The 14,686-nt window shown below is 45.1% G+C and overlaps 1 protein-coding gene across 3 annotated transcripts in view; it reads left to right on the forward strand.

Annotated features, from left to right (window-relative positions):
- The window catches only part of COP1 (COP1 E3 ubiquitin ligase), a 203,162-nt gene that overhangs the window by 128,712 nt on the left and 59,764 nt on the right, over positions 1–14,686 (forward strand). For all 3 annotated transcript variants that reach the window (XM_040407024.1, XM_040407023.1, XM_040407025.1), the window contains one exon: positions 9,629–9,745. In XM_040407024.1, coding sequence (XP_040262958.1) covers positions 9,629–9,745 — 117 coding nt within the window. The remainder of the gene's footprint in view (positions 1–9,628; positions 9,746–14,686) is intronic.

The following is a 14,686-nucleotide window of genomic DNA, read 5'->3' on the forward strand; positions in this document are numbered from 1 at the left end:
ATTGGTGGCCAGTGTGCGGCCTCCCCCGGCCCCCCCTCCCTCCCTTTATTGTAATATCATTGCTGGCCAGCGTGCGCCCCCCCCATCCCTCCCTTTATCGTAATATCATTGGTGGCCAGTGTACGGCCTCCCCCGGCCCCCCCCTCCCTCCCTCTATTGTGATATCATTGGTGGCCAGTGTGCGGCCTCCGTCGGCCACCCTCCCTCCCTTTATTGTAATATCATTGGTGGCCAGCGTGCGCCCCCCCCTCCCTCTATTGTAATATCATTGGTGGCCAGTGTGCGGCCTCCCCACCCCCCCCACACCCGATCATTGGTGGAGAGTTCCGATCGGAGTCCCAGTTTAATCGCTGGGGCTCCGATCGGTAACCATGGCAACCACTACTGCAGGCCTGGTTGCCATGGTTACTTAGCAATTTTAGAAGCATTATACTTATCTGTGCTGTCTGTGACCGGCTGGGCGCTCCGCCTACTAGTAAGTGAAAGGTCTGTTCTATAAGCAATGTGCCGCACAGACCTGTCACTTACCAGTAGGAGGAGCGCCTGGCCAGCCACAGACAGCGAAGGTAAGTATAATGCTTCTAAAATTGCTAAGTAACCATGGCAGCCAGGACTGCAGTAGCGTCCTGGTTGCCATGGTTACCGATCGGAGGCCCAGCGATTAAACTGGGACTCCGATCGGAACTCTCCGCTGCCACCAATGATGGGGGGGGGGGGCCCGCACTGGCCACCAATGAATGTAATACAGGGGATGGAGGGGGGGCCGCACTGGCCACCAATAGATTTAAAACTCGGGAGGGGGTCTGCCCCCTCCTGCCTGGCAGCACCTGATCTCTTACAGGGGGCTATGATGCGCACAATTAACCCCTCAGGTGCCGCACCTGAGGGGTTAATTGTGCGGATCACAGCCACCTGTAAGAGATCGGGTGCTGCCAGGCAGAAGGGGGCAGTCATGTACACAGTTGTTAGTATATTCTAACTTGAAGCGTCCCCATCACTATGGGAACGCCTCTGTGTTAGAATATACTGTCGGATCTGAGTTTTCACGATCTAACTCAAATCCGATGGTATATTTTAACATAGAGGCGTTCCCATGGTGATGGGGACGCTTCAAGTTAAAATATACCATCGGATTGGAGAAAACTCTGATCCGATGGTATAATAGGGACTCCTGACTTTACATTGAAAGTCAATGGGGGACGGATCCGTTTGCAATTGCACCATATTGTGTCAACGTCAAACGGATCCGTCCCCATTGACTTGCATTGTCAGGACGGATCAGTTTGGCTCCGCACGGCCAGGCGGACACCAAAACGACTTTTTCCTTCATGTCCGTGGATCCTCCAAAATTCAAGGAAGACCCACGGAAGAAAAAACTGACACGGATCACGGAACTACGGAACCCTTTTTTGCGGACCGTAAAAAAAAAAAAACTGTTGTGTGCATGAGGCCTTACTGAAATAAATGGACTTTAGCACGATATTCTAATTTTTCGAGTTTCACCTGTAGATAGGTAGATAATCCCCAGCTGTTGCAGGACTACAATTCCCACCATACCCCTAACAGTTTGAGGGCCTACGTTGTGGTAGAGAACTTTTGGTGAAGGTCTGTTTAAGCCTTTACCAAAGTTTTCTTCTCCTATAAACGTGTTAGCGGCTGTAAGCTGTACTTCTGTCAAAGGGTCCCCGAGGAACAGAAGCCGTGTTTACAACTGCAGAATTTTCAGTAATTTCTTTGACACTGTAATTACTGCCCGGCAGCTGGCTCCTTCCCCATATCTAACAGCGGACAAAGCAATATGTAAGCTACTGAACAAACCAGCGGCCCGGTTCGCCTCTGAGGAGTTCTCCACCTCGACTTCGTGTGCACATCTGAAAGCTTTGTGTGCCTGAAACCGCAGATCCCGTCTCTCGATAGAACTATAAATTCGGAATTACTTTACTTGAATGAAAAGCGAGGCTGTTAAATATGGTCTGGGTAAACCTGTGTGTGGGGAACGTGCGGACCATATCCACCTGCACCGAGTAACTGGCCGCAGTTGTGCCGTTTGATAGTAGTTGTCTAAATCTGCTGAATGTGATTATCACATGGAACGTCTAGGGGAAGGTAATTGGCTTGAATGGGGCTGAGCTACAATATTGGCCGTAGCCCATGGACAAGGGGGTGCTTTTTGTGGATCAAAGCAGCCATGTTTTTCTAATTTCTTGCAATCTTTTTATTGGTATTTTACTGGTCTAGGCATAATACAGTAGATCACAATGGTCCTTGGGTTTTTCCATAGGCATCTTGAATGTGCCCCTTTTAAAGGGGTTATGCATTGATTTATGTACAAAAATGAAAATCGGTAGATTTGTACCTATGACACTGGCTGACCTGTTACATGTGCACTTGGCAGCTGAAGGCATCTGTGTTGGTCCCATGTTCATATGTGCCCGCATTGCTGGTAAAAGTGATTAGGGATGAGCGAATCGACTTCAGGCGGAACATCCGAAGTCGATTTGCATAAAACTTTGTTCCAATACTGTACGGAGCATGAGTTCCGTACAGTATTAGAATGTATTGGCTCCGATGAGCCGTAGTTTCTGCTTCCAAGTGGTACCTTGGAACCGAACCAGAGTTTGGGAAATGTTTTTTTTTTTTTTTACAGTACAAATAAATTTATGAAGTTATTACGCAAAGTCTCGCGAGACTTCGCGAAGCATTAACTTCGGCTCATCAGAGCCAATACATTCTAATACTGTACAGAGCTCCTACTCCGTACAGTATTGGAACACATTTTTATGCAAATTGACTTCGGATGTTTCATCCGAAGTCTATTTGCTCATCCCTAAAAATTATGTTTTTAATATATGCAAATTAGATTCTAGGAGCAACGGGGGTGTTGTCATTACTCCTAGAGGCTCTTCTCTCTCTGCAACTGTCACATCCTCTGCACTTTGACAGGGCTAGACATCATGTTTTCACTGCAGATAGCATGACAATCGCAGGGAGAGCTGAGCTGCTTGGTGTAACAGCAAACTCCCATTACTCCTTGTTTTCTCAGCAATGGCACATATGAACATGGGACCAACACAGATGTCTTCAGCTGCCAAGTGCACATGTAACAGGTCAGTGTCATAGGTGCAAATCTGCTGACAGATGGCCTTTGAAAACAGCCCTATACCTCAAATCGATCTAGTGCTCCTTCTATTGGTTGCTCCAATTGCTCTGTTAGAGTCTCTTCAGCCTGGCTGCTCGGGGTGCGTGTCCTTTCTGATGCTGCTGTCTCCCCCTTACAGCTCAGGGGATATGTCCTTTCCGTTGCAGCTCTCTCCCTCTCACAGCTCGGTGATTTGTCCTTACTGCTGCAGCTCTCTCCATCTGCCTGTCACAGCGTCAATCGGTAACTGAGCATGTGCGTCCACCTCAGTAGGTGGATGCACCCATTACTATACAGATTAAACACCAGGGGGTGCCGTTATATTGAAGTAAAGAGAAGATCTCACAACTGGAGCATTTTTGTTACAGAAAATAAATTACTAAAGTAAGTAGTTTTTCATGCTGACATTTTTATTAAAATAACATTTAATGGTGGCTCAATCCCTTTAAGGACAGGCACTTTTTAGTGTTGGGACACTCGCACATTATGGGATTGAATTTATTTGCTAATATCCTGTTGTTTGAATAATATTGGTCTGGATTTGTACTGAGCTTTTAGGCATTTATTTAGCTGCCTTTTTGGGTGTTTTTCCAAAGCCAAGAATCCTGCAGCTAGATGTTTGAGATTGGCCAACGCTTGGCAACCCATCGATCGTCCTCAGATGCCAAGTAGATTGTGGCTGGTATTTCAGTCAGTTCCTGCAGAGTAAAGTTTATTCCTCTGTTTAGAGACACGTGCTGCGCATTTTATGTGATAACCCACTGGCACTTGTGTGAAGGATTCGGGAAGGGGTCAGGCTTCTCAACTTAGTACTGCATAGAATCTGTTCAGTATGTGCCACAATATTATGGAGTCCCGTGACGCACACATGGCCACGTAATGTGCATGACGTTGGGGGAGTGGACACGTGCAATGGGGGTTCCAAAAAATGATGCCAAAACGCCATTGCCATGCAGAGCAGTCTCGAAAACTGCCATGGAGCGTGGGAGATTTTAGTCAAAAGCAGAAATAGCAGTGGTGTGGAGCGATGCTTGCACTCTGTGCTACCGCTTTCGTCTCAGCGATGTTCTTTTTGGCCATTTGGATTTTTATTTTTACTTTTATATAAAAAGTTGTTTTAAAAAAAAATAAGGGATAAAGTTTGTCCCATTCTGTGCGGTTTATTTATTTATTTATTTATTTTTATGTTTTTTTTTTGGGGGGGGGTGTGTTTGGGCTGTGTTTGTTTTCTCTGGAGCTTTCACAAAGCACAGCAGGTCCTCTGTCCCGATGGTGCTGACATATGACACTGAAACATAGTATATAAGGCCGAAAAAAGACATCTGTCCATCCAGTTCGGCCTGTCATCCTGCAAGTTGATCCAGAGGAAGGCAAAAAAAAAAAAAAACACCTGTGAGGTAGAAGCCAATTTTCCCCACTTTGGGGAGAATAAAAAATTCCTTCCTGACTCCAATCAGGCAATCAGAATATCTCCCTGGATCAACGACCCCTCTCTAGTAGCTATAGCCTGTAATATTATTAAGCTCCAGAAATACATCCAGGCCCCTCTTGAATTCCTTTATTGTACTCACCATCACCACCTCCTCAGGCAGAGAGTTCCATAGTCTCACTGCTCTTACCGTAAAGAATCCTCCTCTATGTTTGTGTACAAACTTTCTTTCCTCCAGACGCAGAGGATGTCCCCTCGTCACAGTCACAGTCCTGGGGATAAATAGATGATGGGAGAGATCTCTGTACTGACCCCTGTTGTTCTAAAGTGAATAACCCTAATGTTGATAATCTTTCAGGGTACTGTAGTCCCCCCCATTCCAGTTATTACTTTAGTTGCCCTCCTCTGGACCCTTTCCAGCTCTATGTATTATGGCGATATTCTCCCCTAGAAGCAGTACCACTAAAATCCATGCGTTGAAAGGGCTCATTTATTAAGACCGGCGATTTACACGCTCTTAATTGTCTTTGCACTGCTGGAGGAAGAGGCACAGTTAGGCCTCATGCACACGACCGTTGTTTTGGTCCGCATCCGAGCCGCAGTATTTGCGGCTTGGATTCGGACCCATTCACTACAATGGGGCCGCAAAAGATGCAGACAGCTGTCCGCGTGCTGTCCGCATCTGTGGTCCGCAAAAAAAAAATATAGCCTGTCCTATTCTTGTCCGTTTTGCGGACAAGAATAGGCAGTTATATTAATGGCTGTCCGTGCTGTTCTGCAAATTGCGTAACGCACACTGACGCCATCCGTGTTTTGCTGATCCGCAATTTGCAGACCGCAAAACACACAACGGTCGTGTGCATGAGGCCTCATGTGGAGACTCCATAACTTTGGTGCTACCTCCAGCAGGATGTGCAACAATCTTAAATCCACATAGTGCCCTTGCTGGCGTAGATTTAAAGTGTAACAGTCGTTTTATTCTTCAAAAAAAATGTATTTTAGCATATGTTACTACTGCTGCAGGATTATGCATAAAGCGATCTTTAGTTTCTTCACTTACCGCTGTTTTCCTTAGTTACGGCTGCTCTGAACCTTACATCATTATAATCTTCTCAAGATGGCTCCTCTACCAGTTCTGAGGCCCAAACCGCCTTCCCTCACATTTGCTATCCGATATGCCTCCTCACTCTGAAGCCTGATACTATCTACTAGGGATGAGCGAATCGACTTCGGATGAAACATCCGAAGACGATTCGCATAAAACGTCGTTCTAATACTGTACGGAGCAGGAACTCTGTACAGTATTAGAATGTATTGGCTCCGATGAGCCGAAGTTATCCAAGAACTGAACCAGAGTTCGGGAAATGGTTTTTTACAGTACAAATAAACTTATGACGTTATTGCACGAAGTCTCACGATACTTCAGATTCTAATACTGTATATGTCTCATCCGAAGTCGATTCGCTCATCCTTACTATCTACACACAGGCATGCAGTGTGGAGGACCGCCGCCCCTCTGTCTTCTGTTTACACTGAGTTGGAGACAGAAAAGACGTAGCAACACTCATTTAAGGGAGCAGTGGAAAGGGACAGGGGACATTAATGAAAGCTGTTATTATAAGGTAATTGCAGATCTTTTGATAATTATTGACAGATTAACTCAGGTATACACGCCTAGCATTTACATTTTGTACGCCAAAAACTGACATAGAAAATGATGACTGAGTGGGGAAAAGTCGAAGATTTTGTTGCTAACTGATATTCGCCACCAAAGTGTAAATCAGTCAGACAGTGAGACTTATCAGGGCATTCATGATCCACTCACCTGAAAATGCAGTCCAGCACCACCAGGTTCATTACCTGCGGCAGAACAGCCACAGCGCCATACTCTTCAAGGGGAAAATGAGCAGTGTGATTCTTAACACTATATATGAAATTGTGTCTTCAGTCACAAATTTCTCCCATCGTTTCGTTAAATAAAGTTGCACTGCTATTCCCATGCAAGAATCCTCTGTGCTCTGTAATAGAGCTCAGTGCACGGCATCTCTTGCATCCGGATGATGAAGGCCCCGTGAATGCAGCCTGAATGTTAAGCGCAGTCCTGACATGCAATACTATTCACTGCCGAGAGTGACCTGACGTCTCTGGTTCCTTTAGAAATATGACTATTATATTGCAGTGTGAATGAAATGGTCATTTCCACTGAGTGCATGTCTCTGCATGGCTTGAAATAGGAGGCTGGTGAACAGTTAGTAATAGCTAACCAGCGGTGATGATAAAGCAAATGTGTTGGCAGCAGCGAGGTATAGGGAGAACGTCAATTCTCTTCAGCATCGCAGAAGTAACGGAAATGCTTCGGATTCAGGATATTTCATGAGGTTGTCAAATATAACATACAGGAGTCATTAGAGGGACACGCTCCCAATCATGAACTATTGAGTTTGGACTGAGCCACTAACTACAGGAATCGATACAGTCCGTCCACCCTGAGCTGCAGAAAGCCCCGTCGACCGCACAAAAAGAGTTTCAGATTATAGTAATAGGGTAATTTTATTTATGCCCAAAACTGTTGTATTCATTTCACTTTCAGTCAGGACATGATCTCTAGTTTGGGGTTTTTCACTATATACTGTGGGGAAAATAAGTATTTGATACACTGGAAAATTTTGCAAGTTTCCTCCCCTACAAAAAATGGAGAGGTCTGTAATTTTTATCGTGGGTACACTTCAACTGTGAGAGACAGAATCGGGGGGAAAAAAAAAATAATATCCAGAAAATCACTTTGTATAATTTTTGAATTATGATATTGCATAAAATAAATATTTGATCACCTACCAACCAGCAAGAATTCTGGCTATCACAGACCTGTTAGTTTTTCTTTAAGAAGCCCTACTACTCTGCACTCATTACCTGTGTTAATTGCACCTGTTTAAACTCATTACATATATAAAAGGCACCTGTCCACATCATAAATCACACTCCAACCTCTCCACCATGGCCAAGATAAAAGAATTGTCTAAGGACACCAGGGACAAAATTGTAGACCTGCACAAGGCTGGGGATGGGCTACAGGACAATAGGCAAGCAGCTTAAAAGGATTTTCCGAGATGTTAAAATTGATGACCTAGATTATCAACATCTGATCGTTGGAGGTCCAATACCCAGGTCCCTCGCCGATCAGCTGTTTGAGAAGGCAGTGGTGCTTGCAGTAGAGCTGCGGCCTTCTCTCAGCTTTTCCTAGGCCACTGCCAACTCGTCCATCGCTCACGTGGCCTAAGCTCAGCCCCATTGAAGTGAATGGGGCTGAGCTCAAAACCAAGCACAGCTGCTGAACAATGTACGGAACTGTGTTTGGCGAGCACAGAGAAGGCTGCAGCGCTCACAGAAGCGCCGGTGCCTTCTCAAATAGCTGATTAGCAGGGGCCCTGGGTTTCGTACCCCCACCGATCAGATACTTGAGGATATGTCATCATTATAAGAGTCTTGGAAAAACCCTTTTAAATTTCTGCATTGCTTTACTTCCTCCCTGCCGATGTCCGCTGCAGGAGCAGAGTGACTGCTTGAAAGATCTAAAAGAACATTAATACCCTACCCTATTTATGTGGCTGTACAAGGAATTTGTTAAAGGGAATCTCTTACTATCATTCTGGTCTAATATCTGCAGTAATACATGAGCAGAACTGCACATAAGGAGTCCAGATTAATTACGTCATGGCTGCCCTGGAAAGGGAAGATCGAAGCTTGAATGTGTACCAAGGCTGCTGTAATCACAAGCCTTTATTAAAAGGAATCTGTCACCAGGATCTTGGATTATCTGCAGTCGTACATGAGTGGTACTACAGATAAGGAGTTCAGATTATTAGTTATTTTTTTCCCCCTACTGTCCCATGTTCCCAAGTGTTCAAAGCTGTGCTTTGAAACTGGACTGCTATCTAGTGCCAGTAGACTGCGGTGTAGTGAAGTCCCAGCAGTGAACTTCAGTGCAGCTTTGAACACTGACTCTTTATCTGTAGTACTACCCATTTATTACTGCATAAAGTAATCCAAGATCCTGGTGATTCCAGGTTCCCTTTTATAAAGGCTTGTGATTACAGCAGCCTTGGTACAAATTCATGCTTTGATCCTCCCCGCCACTGCAGTCATGCCGTCATGTTTTTGGCTGCAGCTATGATCTGGCCTTATAGCGCACATGACCACTGCATCCAGCCACTGGCCTCAGCTGTATATAGCACTAGATCATTGTGACCAGTGATTAGTCACATGCAGTATATGGGTACGTCACCACTGTGGTCATCCCCCACCACCAACACCTTCTGTTCGAGTTATGTTGTAGATCTACCATGCCGGTATGCTAGTAAGACATTGAAAACACTTGCCATACCTTCTGGTGACCCCCTCCAATCCAGCACCACCACTCTGTCCTCTCGGCTGGGCTGCAAACATGACTGTGAAGTTCTGTATATCGCAGAAGCCAAACAGCGACCTCTGGTCTTGTGCCGTACACTGCTGAGACCAGTGATTAGCTGTAGCGGTCTATGGTACATCACCACTGCAGCCTAAACAATGTCACCGCTGCAATCAGGGGGGTAGGATGGAGCAGCAGTGCTGGATCGAAGGGTCTCTAGTAGGTACGTTGTTTTTCATCAGCATCTCAGGAGGTCAGATCTATAATGTAACAATTTGCACAACCCCTTTAAAGGAGTTTCCTATCTTTATAAAGTAATGGCACATCACTAGGAAGTACCACCACTTTATAATCTGTGGGGGTCCGATTTCTGGAAACCCTGACAGTCCTAAGATTGAGGGAGGGACGAAGCTCTGGTATGGATAGATATTGAAAACCTGCTGCTAGTACGTCTCATGCCTGTATAGGTAATGGTAATCTTACAACTGTGCAACTAATTACAATAATTTCTATTATAATTGCTTTACCAGAGAGGTTTCGGAATTATATTCCCCGTTCTATCTGGTGTTCATATCACTGTTTTATCTTGTTTTATGCTTTGTGTCTGCAGGTGTTTATATTTGTCTCCTTACCTTTTTTTCTCTCTCTCCTTTAGTAAAACTATGGTCTACCAACCTGGATAATTCTGTTGCTAGTATTGAAGCCAAAGCCAATGTATGCTGTGTGAAATTTAGTCCCACTTCCCGTTACCACCTGGCATTTGGCTGTGCAGGTAAGTCTTAACTTTTTATATGATCTCTCAATTTAAATTATAGTAACAAGGCCCTATTAAAGGGGTTTTACCATCTCAGACAGTGGGGTCATATCTTTAGGATATGCCCCCAATGTCTGATCGGTGCAGGTCCCACCTATACATAGAACAGAGCCGGCAAAGTCCCGGAGGGCGCACCACGCATGTGCGTCCGACCTCTGTTCATTCCTATGGGAGCTCCGACAAGAGCCGTGCGCTGGCTCGGCTTTTTCTGTCAGTTCCATAGACGTGAATGGAGTGGTGGCTGCGCTTGCGTGGTCCGCCTCCCATTCATTTCATTGGGACGTCCGAAACTAGCCGAGCATGCCTTATGAGGGCAGTTGCGCATGCACAGTGCACCCTCCGGGACTGTACTGGCTCCGTTCTAAGTGTAGGTGCGGGTCCCAGAGGTGGGACCCACACCTATCAGACATTGGGGGCATATACTAGCGATATGCCTCCAATGTCTGAGATTGTCAGTTATCCCACCACCTTTTCCTATTGGAATAAACTTGCAGGCTTGGCTCTGTGTGTGTATAATGTCTTCCTATGTATTGCCAAAGAAAGATGAGGATATCTGTAAACTCGCAGAGCCAGTCAGCTATTACTTTTCATGCCATGCCCCCCATTCACTCACTATTAGGCTAGGGCTACATGACGACATCTGACGCGCAACATTTTGTCGCACCAATGTTTCGCGATAATTTTTATAATGATAGTCTATGGTGTCGTCATGCGACATGCTGCAACTGCAACATGACAGTAGCAAAAAATCCATTTAAGATGGATTTTTCTGCAGCTGTTGTGTCGCAGTCGCAACACCATAGACTATCATTATAAAAATTGTTGCGGGACACATGTTGCAGTGTAGCTGTGCCCTATGTGTCGCGTGACACATGTCGTCGTGTAGCCCTAGCCTTAGGGCTCGTTCACACAAACGTTTTTTGCGTTCCGTATACTGGCTTTTTTTTTTTGCGTTCCGTATACGGAACCATTCATTTCAATGATTCCGCAAAAAAACCCTGAATGTACTCTGTATGCATTCCGTTTCCGTATTTCTGTTGTTCCGTTGAAAGATAGAACGCGTCCTATTATTGCCCGCAAATCATGTTCCGTGGCTCCATTCAAGTCAATGGGTCAGCAAAAAAAAACGGAACACATACGGAAATGCATCCGTATGTCTTCCGTATCAGTTCCGTTTTTGCGGAACCATCTATTGAAAATTTTATGCCCAGCCCAATGCCCAGCCCCATGTGTTTACTGTATATGCCATACGGAAAAACGGAACAAAAACTGAAACACAACAGAAACAAAAAACAAAACAACGTATTCCTGAAAAACGGACCGCAAAACACTGAAAAAGCCATCCGGTCGTGTGAAAGAAGCCTTATGGTGTTTATTCTGCCAGGTCTCTTATTGACTAGTTTCCTATCCATTTGAATAGGCAGTTTTCAAGTTCCAGTACAGTTGTACAAATTGTAAGCCCGACCGCCCACAATGAGGCAGCCCGACCGCCCTCATTTTATACTCGTACTAGTGATTTCTGAACTGGTTGAGGATGCACTGTGTATATTGCTGTAATATGTAGGGGGCGCTTTACAGCAAGTCAGCTGAAGCAGTAAAAATAACATCTGCTGTGGAAGCATATCCATTCATAATCAAGAACCTGAAAAGAACTGAACACTCCCTACGGACAGTGCAAGGCTGACATAAGAGCCTTCACCTCTGGCCCCCACCTGCCAGCTGCTGAAACGTGTGCGCCAGTCTCCGGGTGCGAGGTTGATATTCTTCCTCCACTTTTTTGTGCAGATGTCTGTGCAGTTCATCTGCTCATCCTCTATCCACAGAGCTTGCAGAGAGATACAAGGCATACAGTCAGTGAAGAGGAGCATTTTACTGTAACTGCTACTTCCCTGTTCTACACATCATGGTGTCCCGAGAAAATTGTGCCCAAGGTCTTCTACTTTTATTATTACTAGATATGTTAGTGATTGTCCCACAAAAAGTATGTATTACCTTATCCACAGGAGAGGAGGTAAGTGTCTGATCACGTGGATCCCAACTGCTGGTCCCCCCAGCTGTCCCAATAACGGAGGTTCCCGGAGCCTCCTCTTTGAGTTTGCATGTCAGTCCACCACTTCATTTACTTCAGTTGCCCAGTGATCCGGGATTTATCACCTATCTTTTGGATAGATTATGAATACTTTTCTGTCGGATAATCCCTTTAAGAGTAGCCATGGGGGGGGGGGGGGGGGGGGGGGTCCTTTCTGCTGCAGCTCTCTCCCTGTAACCGCCACAAGATCTTTCAGAATAAGGCTACTTTCACACCTGCGTTAGGTGCGGATCCGTCTGGTATCTGCACAGACGGATCCGCACCTATAATGCAAACGCTTAGATCCGTTCAGAACGGATCCGTTTGAATTACCATGAAAAAAATATATATATTTTTTTTTGGTTTGTTCATGATAATGCAAACGGATCAGTTTTGACTTTACATTGAAAGTCAATGGGGGACGGATCCGTTTGAAAATTGAGCCATATTTTGTCAACTTCAAACGGATTCGTCCCCATTGACTTACATTGTAAGTCTGGACGGATCCGTTTGCCTCCGCATGGCCAGGCGGACACCCGAACGCTGCAAGCTGCGTTCAGGGGTCCGCCTGCGGAGCGGAGGACAAACGGTGCCAAACTGATGCATTCTGAGCGGATCCGCATCCACTCAGAATGCATTAGGGCTGGACGGATCCGTTCGGGGCCGCTTGTGAGAGCCTTCAAACGGAACTCACAAGCGGAGCCCCGAATGCAGGTGTGAAAGTAGCCTATAACTGGTATCAGTTGAAGATTTAAACTGAGCATTTTACGACCATCTCAGTGAGACACAAAATAAGGAAAATAACCAGCAGCAGGGGGCGCTATACAGATACATTTTATTGAATGGCTCACTGGCTATGCTAAATTTTTAATGACATATAGTTACAAAAGTGTTCAGATCCAGGTGCTGGTCGGAAAAATGTAGAATATGTTTTGTGACACAACCCCTTTAAGACAGAGTTATCTACTTAGACTTTTTAAAAAGCCCCAAAAATGTACGCAATTGTACTCCAGTAAAGGGGTGCAGCAGATGGTGGCGTAACATCTCAAGACTTAAAGGCTATGTACACCTTGGGAGGCAATTTTTTTATGTTTGCATTTTACTCATTTCATAGTAAATATAATTTTTTCAATTTGTCTTATAAAATATTCAGCCATTCTGTCACAAAGGGTTAAGGCCTCATGCACACGATTTCCGTGTCCGATCCGTTTTTTTTTGCGGATAGGATGCGGACCCATTCATTTCAATGGGTCCGCAGAAAACAAGGACAGCACACCATGTGCTGTCCGCATCAGTATGTCCGTTCCGTTGCTCCGCAAAAAAAATAGTGCATGTTCTATTTTTTTCTAGTTTGCGGACAAGGATAGGCATTATTACAATGGATCCGCAAAAAAAAACGGACCGCAAAACACATACGGTCGTGTGCATTTAGCCTAACTGTGTAGCTGTTTGAATCCTACTTTCTCTGTGTGGTCATCTAATAACTGTTATCTATAAATTACTAAAAGGTCATAGATGATGAGTGTTTACGATCAGAGATAAGGAGTCGTTAGGTGAGCTGCCTAAAAATACAGAGCCTGCCACTATAGAATCTCTCGGCTATACAGAGAAAGGGGCTCAAAAGTTTTAATAAAGCGCAATGCAATAATAAAAAATAATTAGACTTAAAGATGAACCAAATTTATCAAGCATTGTGCAGCATTAGATACATTTGGGGTCCATTATGGTGATGCAGACTTTGCAACCTTTTTTAATGATAAATTCCCCACCCCCCCCAACATTTCTATAGTGCCTGCTGTAAAACAAAGAACTCCACATTGAGGGGGATTTACTTATAGGCCTGGCGTTGCTCTGAATCTACTGTATGCAGCTACATAACCCACACTTTGGGAGACTGTAGTGCTCACAACCGGTGTAATTGCTCTGATAAATCCCTTCCAAACATAGAAGAAGCTTTAGTTGCTTCTGCCACTTTATATATCCAGCAAATCTCTGCTCCCAGAAGCCTTGCCTTTCTAGCCCTTCACATCGATCATTGCTTCCTGATGCAGCAATCACTAATAGAATACGTTAAGCCTCTTGCTGTGTGACTAGGAGCTGACTAAATCCATCTCTGGTCCAGCATGCTGTAATCCCTGTAAAGAGATCCAGGGGCTTACTGTGTAAATCCCCCCCCCCCCAATTCCCCAAGGGCGACTAACATGGTCTTTGCAAATTAGATGAAGGTAAATGGCTATTTAGTTGATTTATTTGTACAAGAGAAGGCTTTTTGTTAATTATGCTAGTAACGTTTACGAAGATCTGCTCCTTGACCCTTCCCAGTCCCATGCTACATGTTCCCAGGTCCCAGAGGCACTTCTTTAGTCCTGTCCCCCACCCTTATGTCAACCCAGCTGTTATGGCGCCACCTGTTGTTCTTTTGTTTTCTCTTTCAGAACCTCCTTCCAATGTGTTCACTGCTGGTGAGAAGAAGCCGCTTCTAGTGCACTGATTCTTAATGCCCGTCTTGCACAATAGCGGAAATCGCTCTTTGGCCCTGTACCTGAAGACACGGGTGGTAGGACTGAGCTACTGAGCACGTGCGACCACCTGCACTGGACACATTGGATGGACGTTCTGACTGGGAATCAAAAGAACAGCAGGGGGCACCATAGCGAGTATGTAACAGTAGTATTTACACACAGGAGCAATTTTTTTATGATTCCAATTGAAGAATCTTTGTCTTCTCTGATCTGGCCGAGAAATTGTGAGCAGCTGCTTCTTCAAAGGAGGTTTCACATTGACAAGTTTTTTCACTGTCCACAGGAATACGCGGCGCGCTACCTGTATCA

The sequence above is a fragment of the Bufo bufo genome, chromosome 9 (genome assembly GCF_905171765.1).
Source record: "Bufo bufo chromosome 9, aBufBuf1.1, whole genome shotgun sequence".
Lineage (NCBI taxonomy): Eukaryota > Metazoa > Chordata > Amphibia > Anura > Bufonidae > Bufo > Bufo bufo.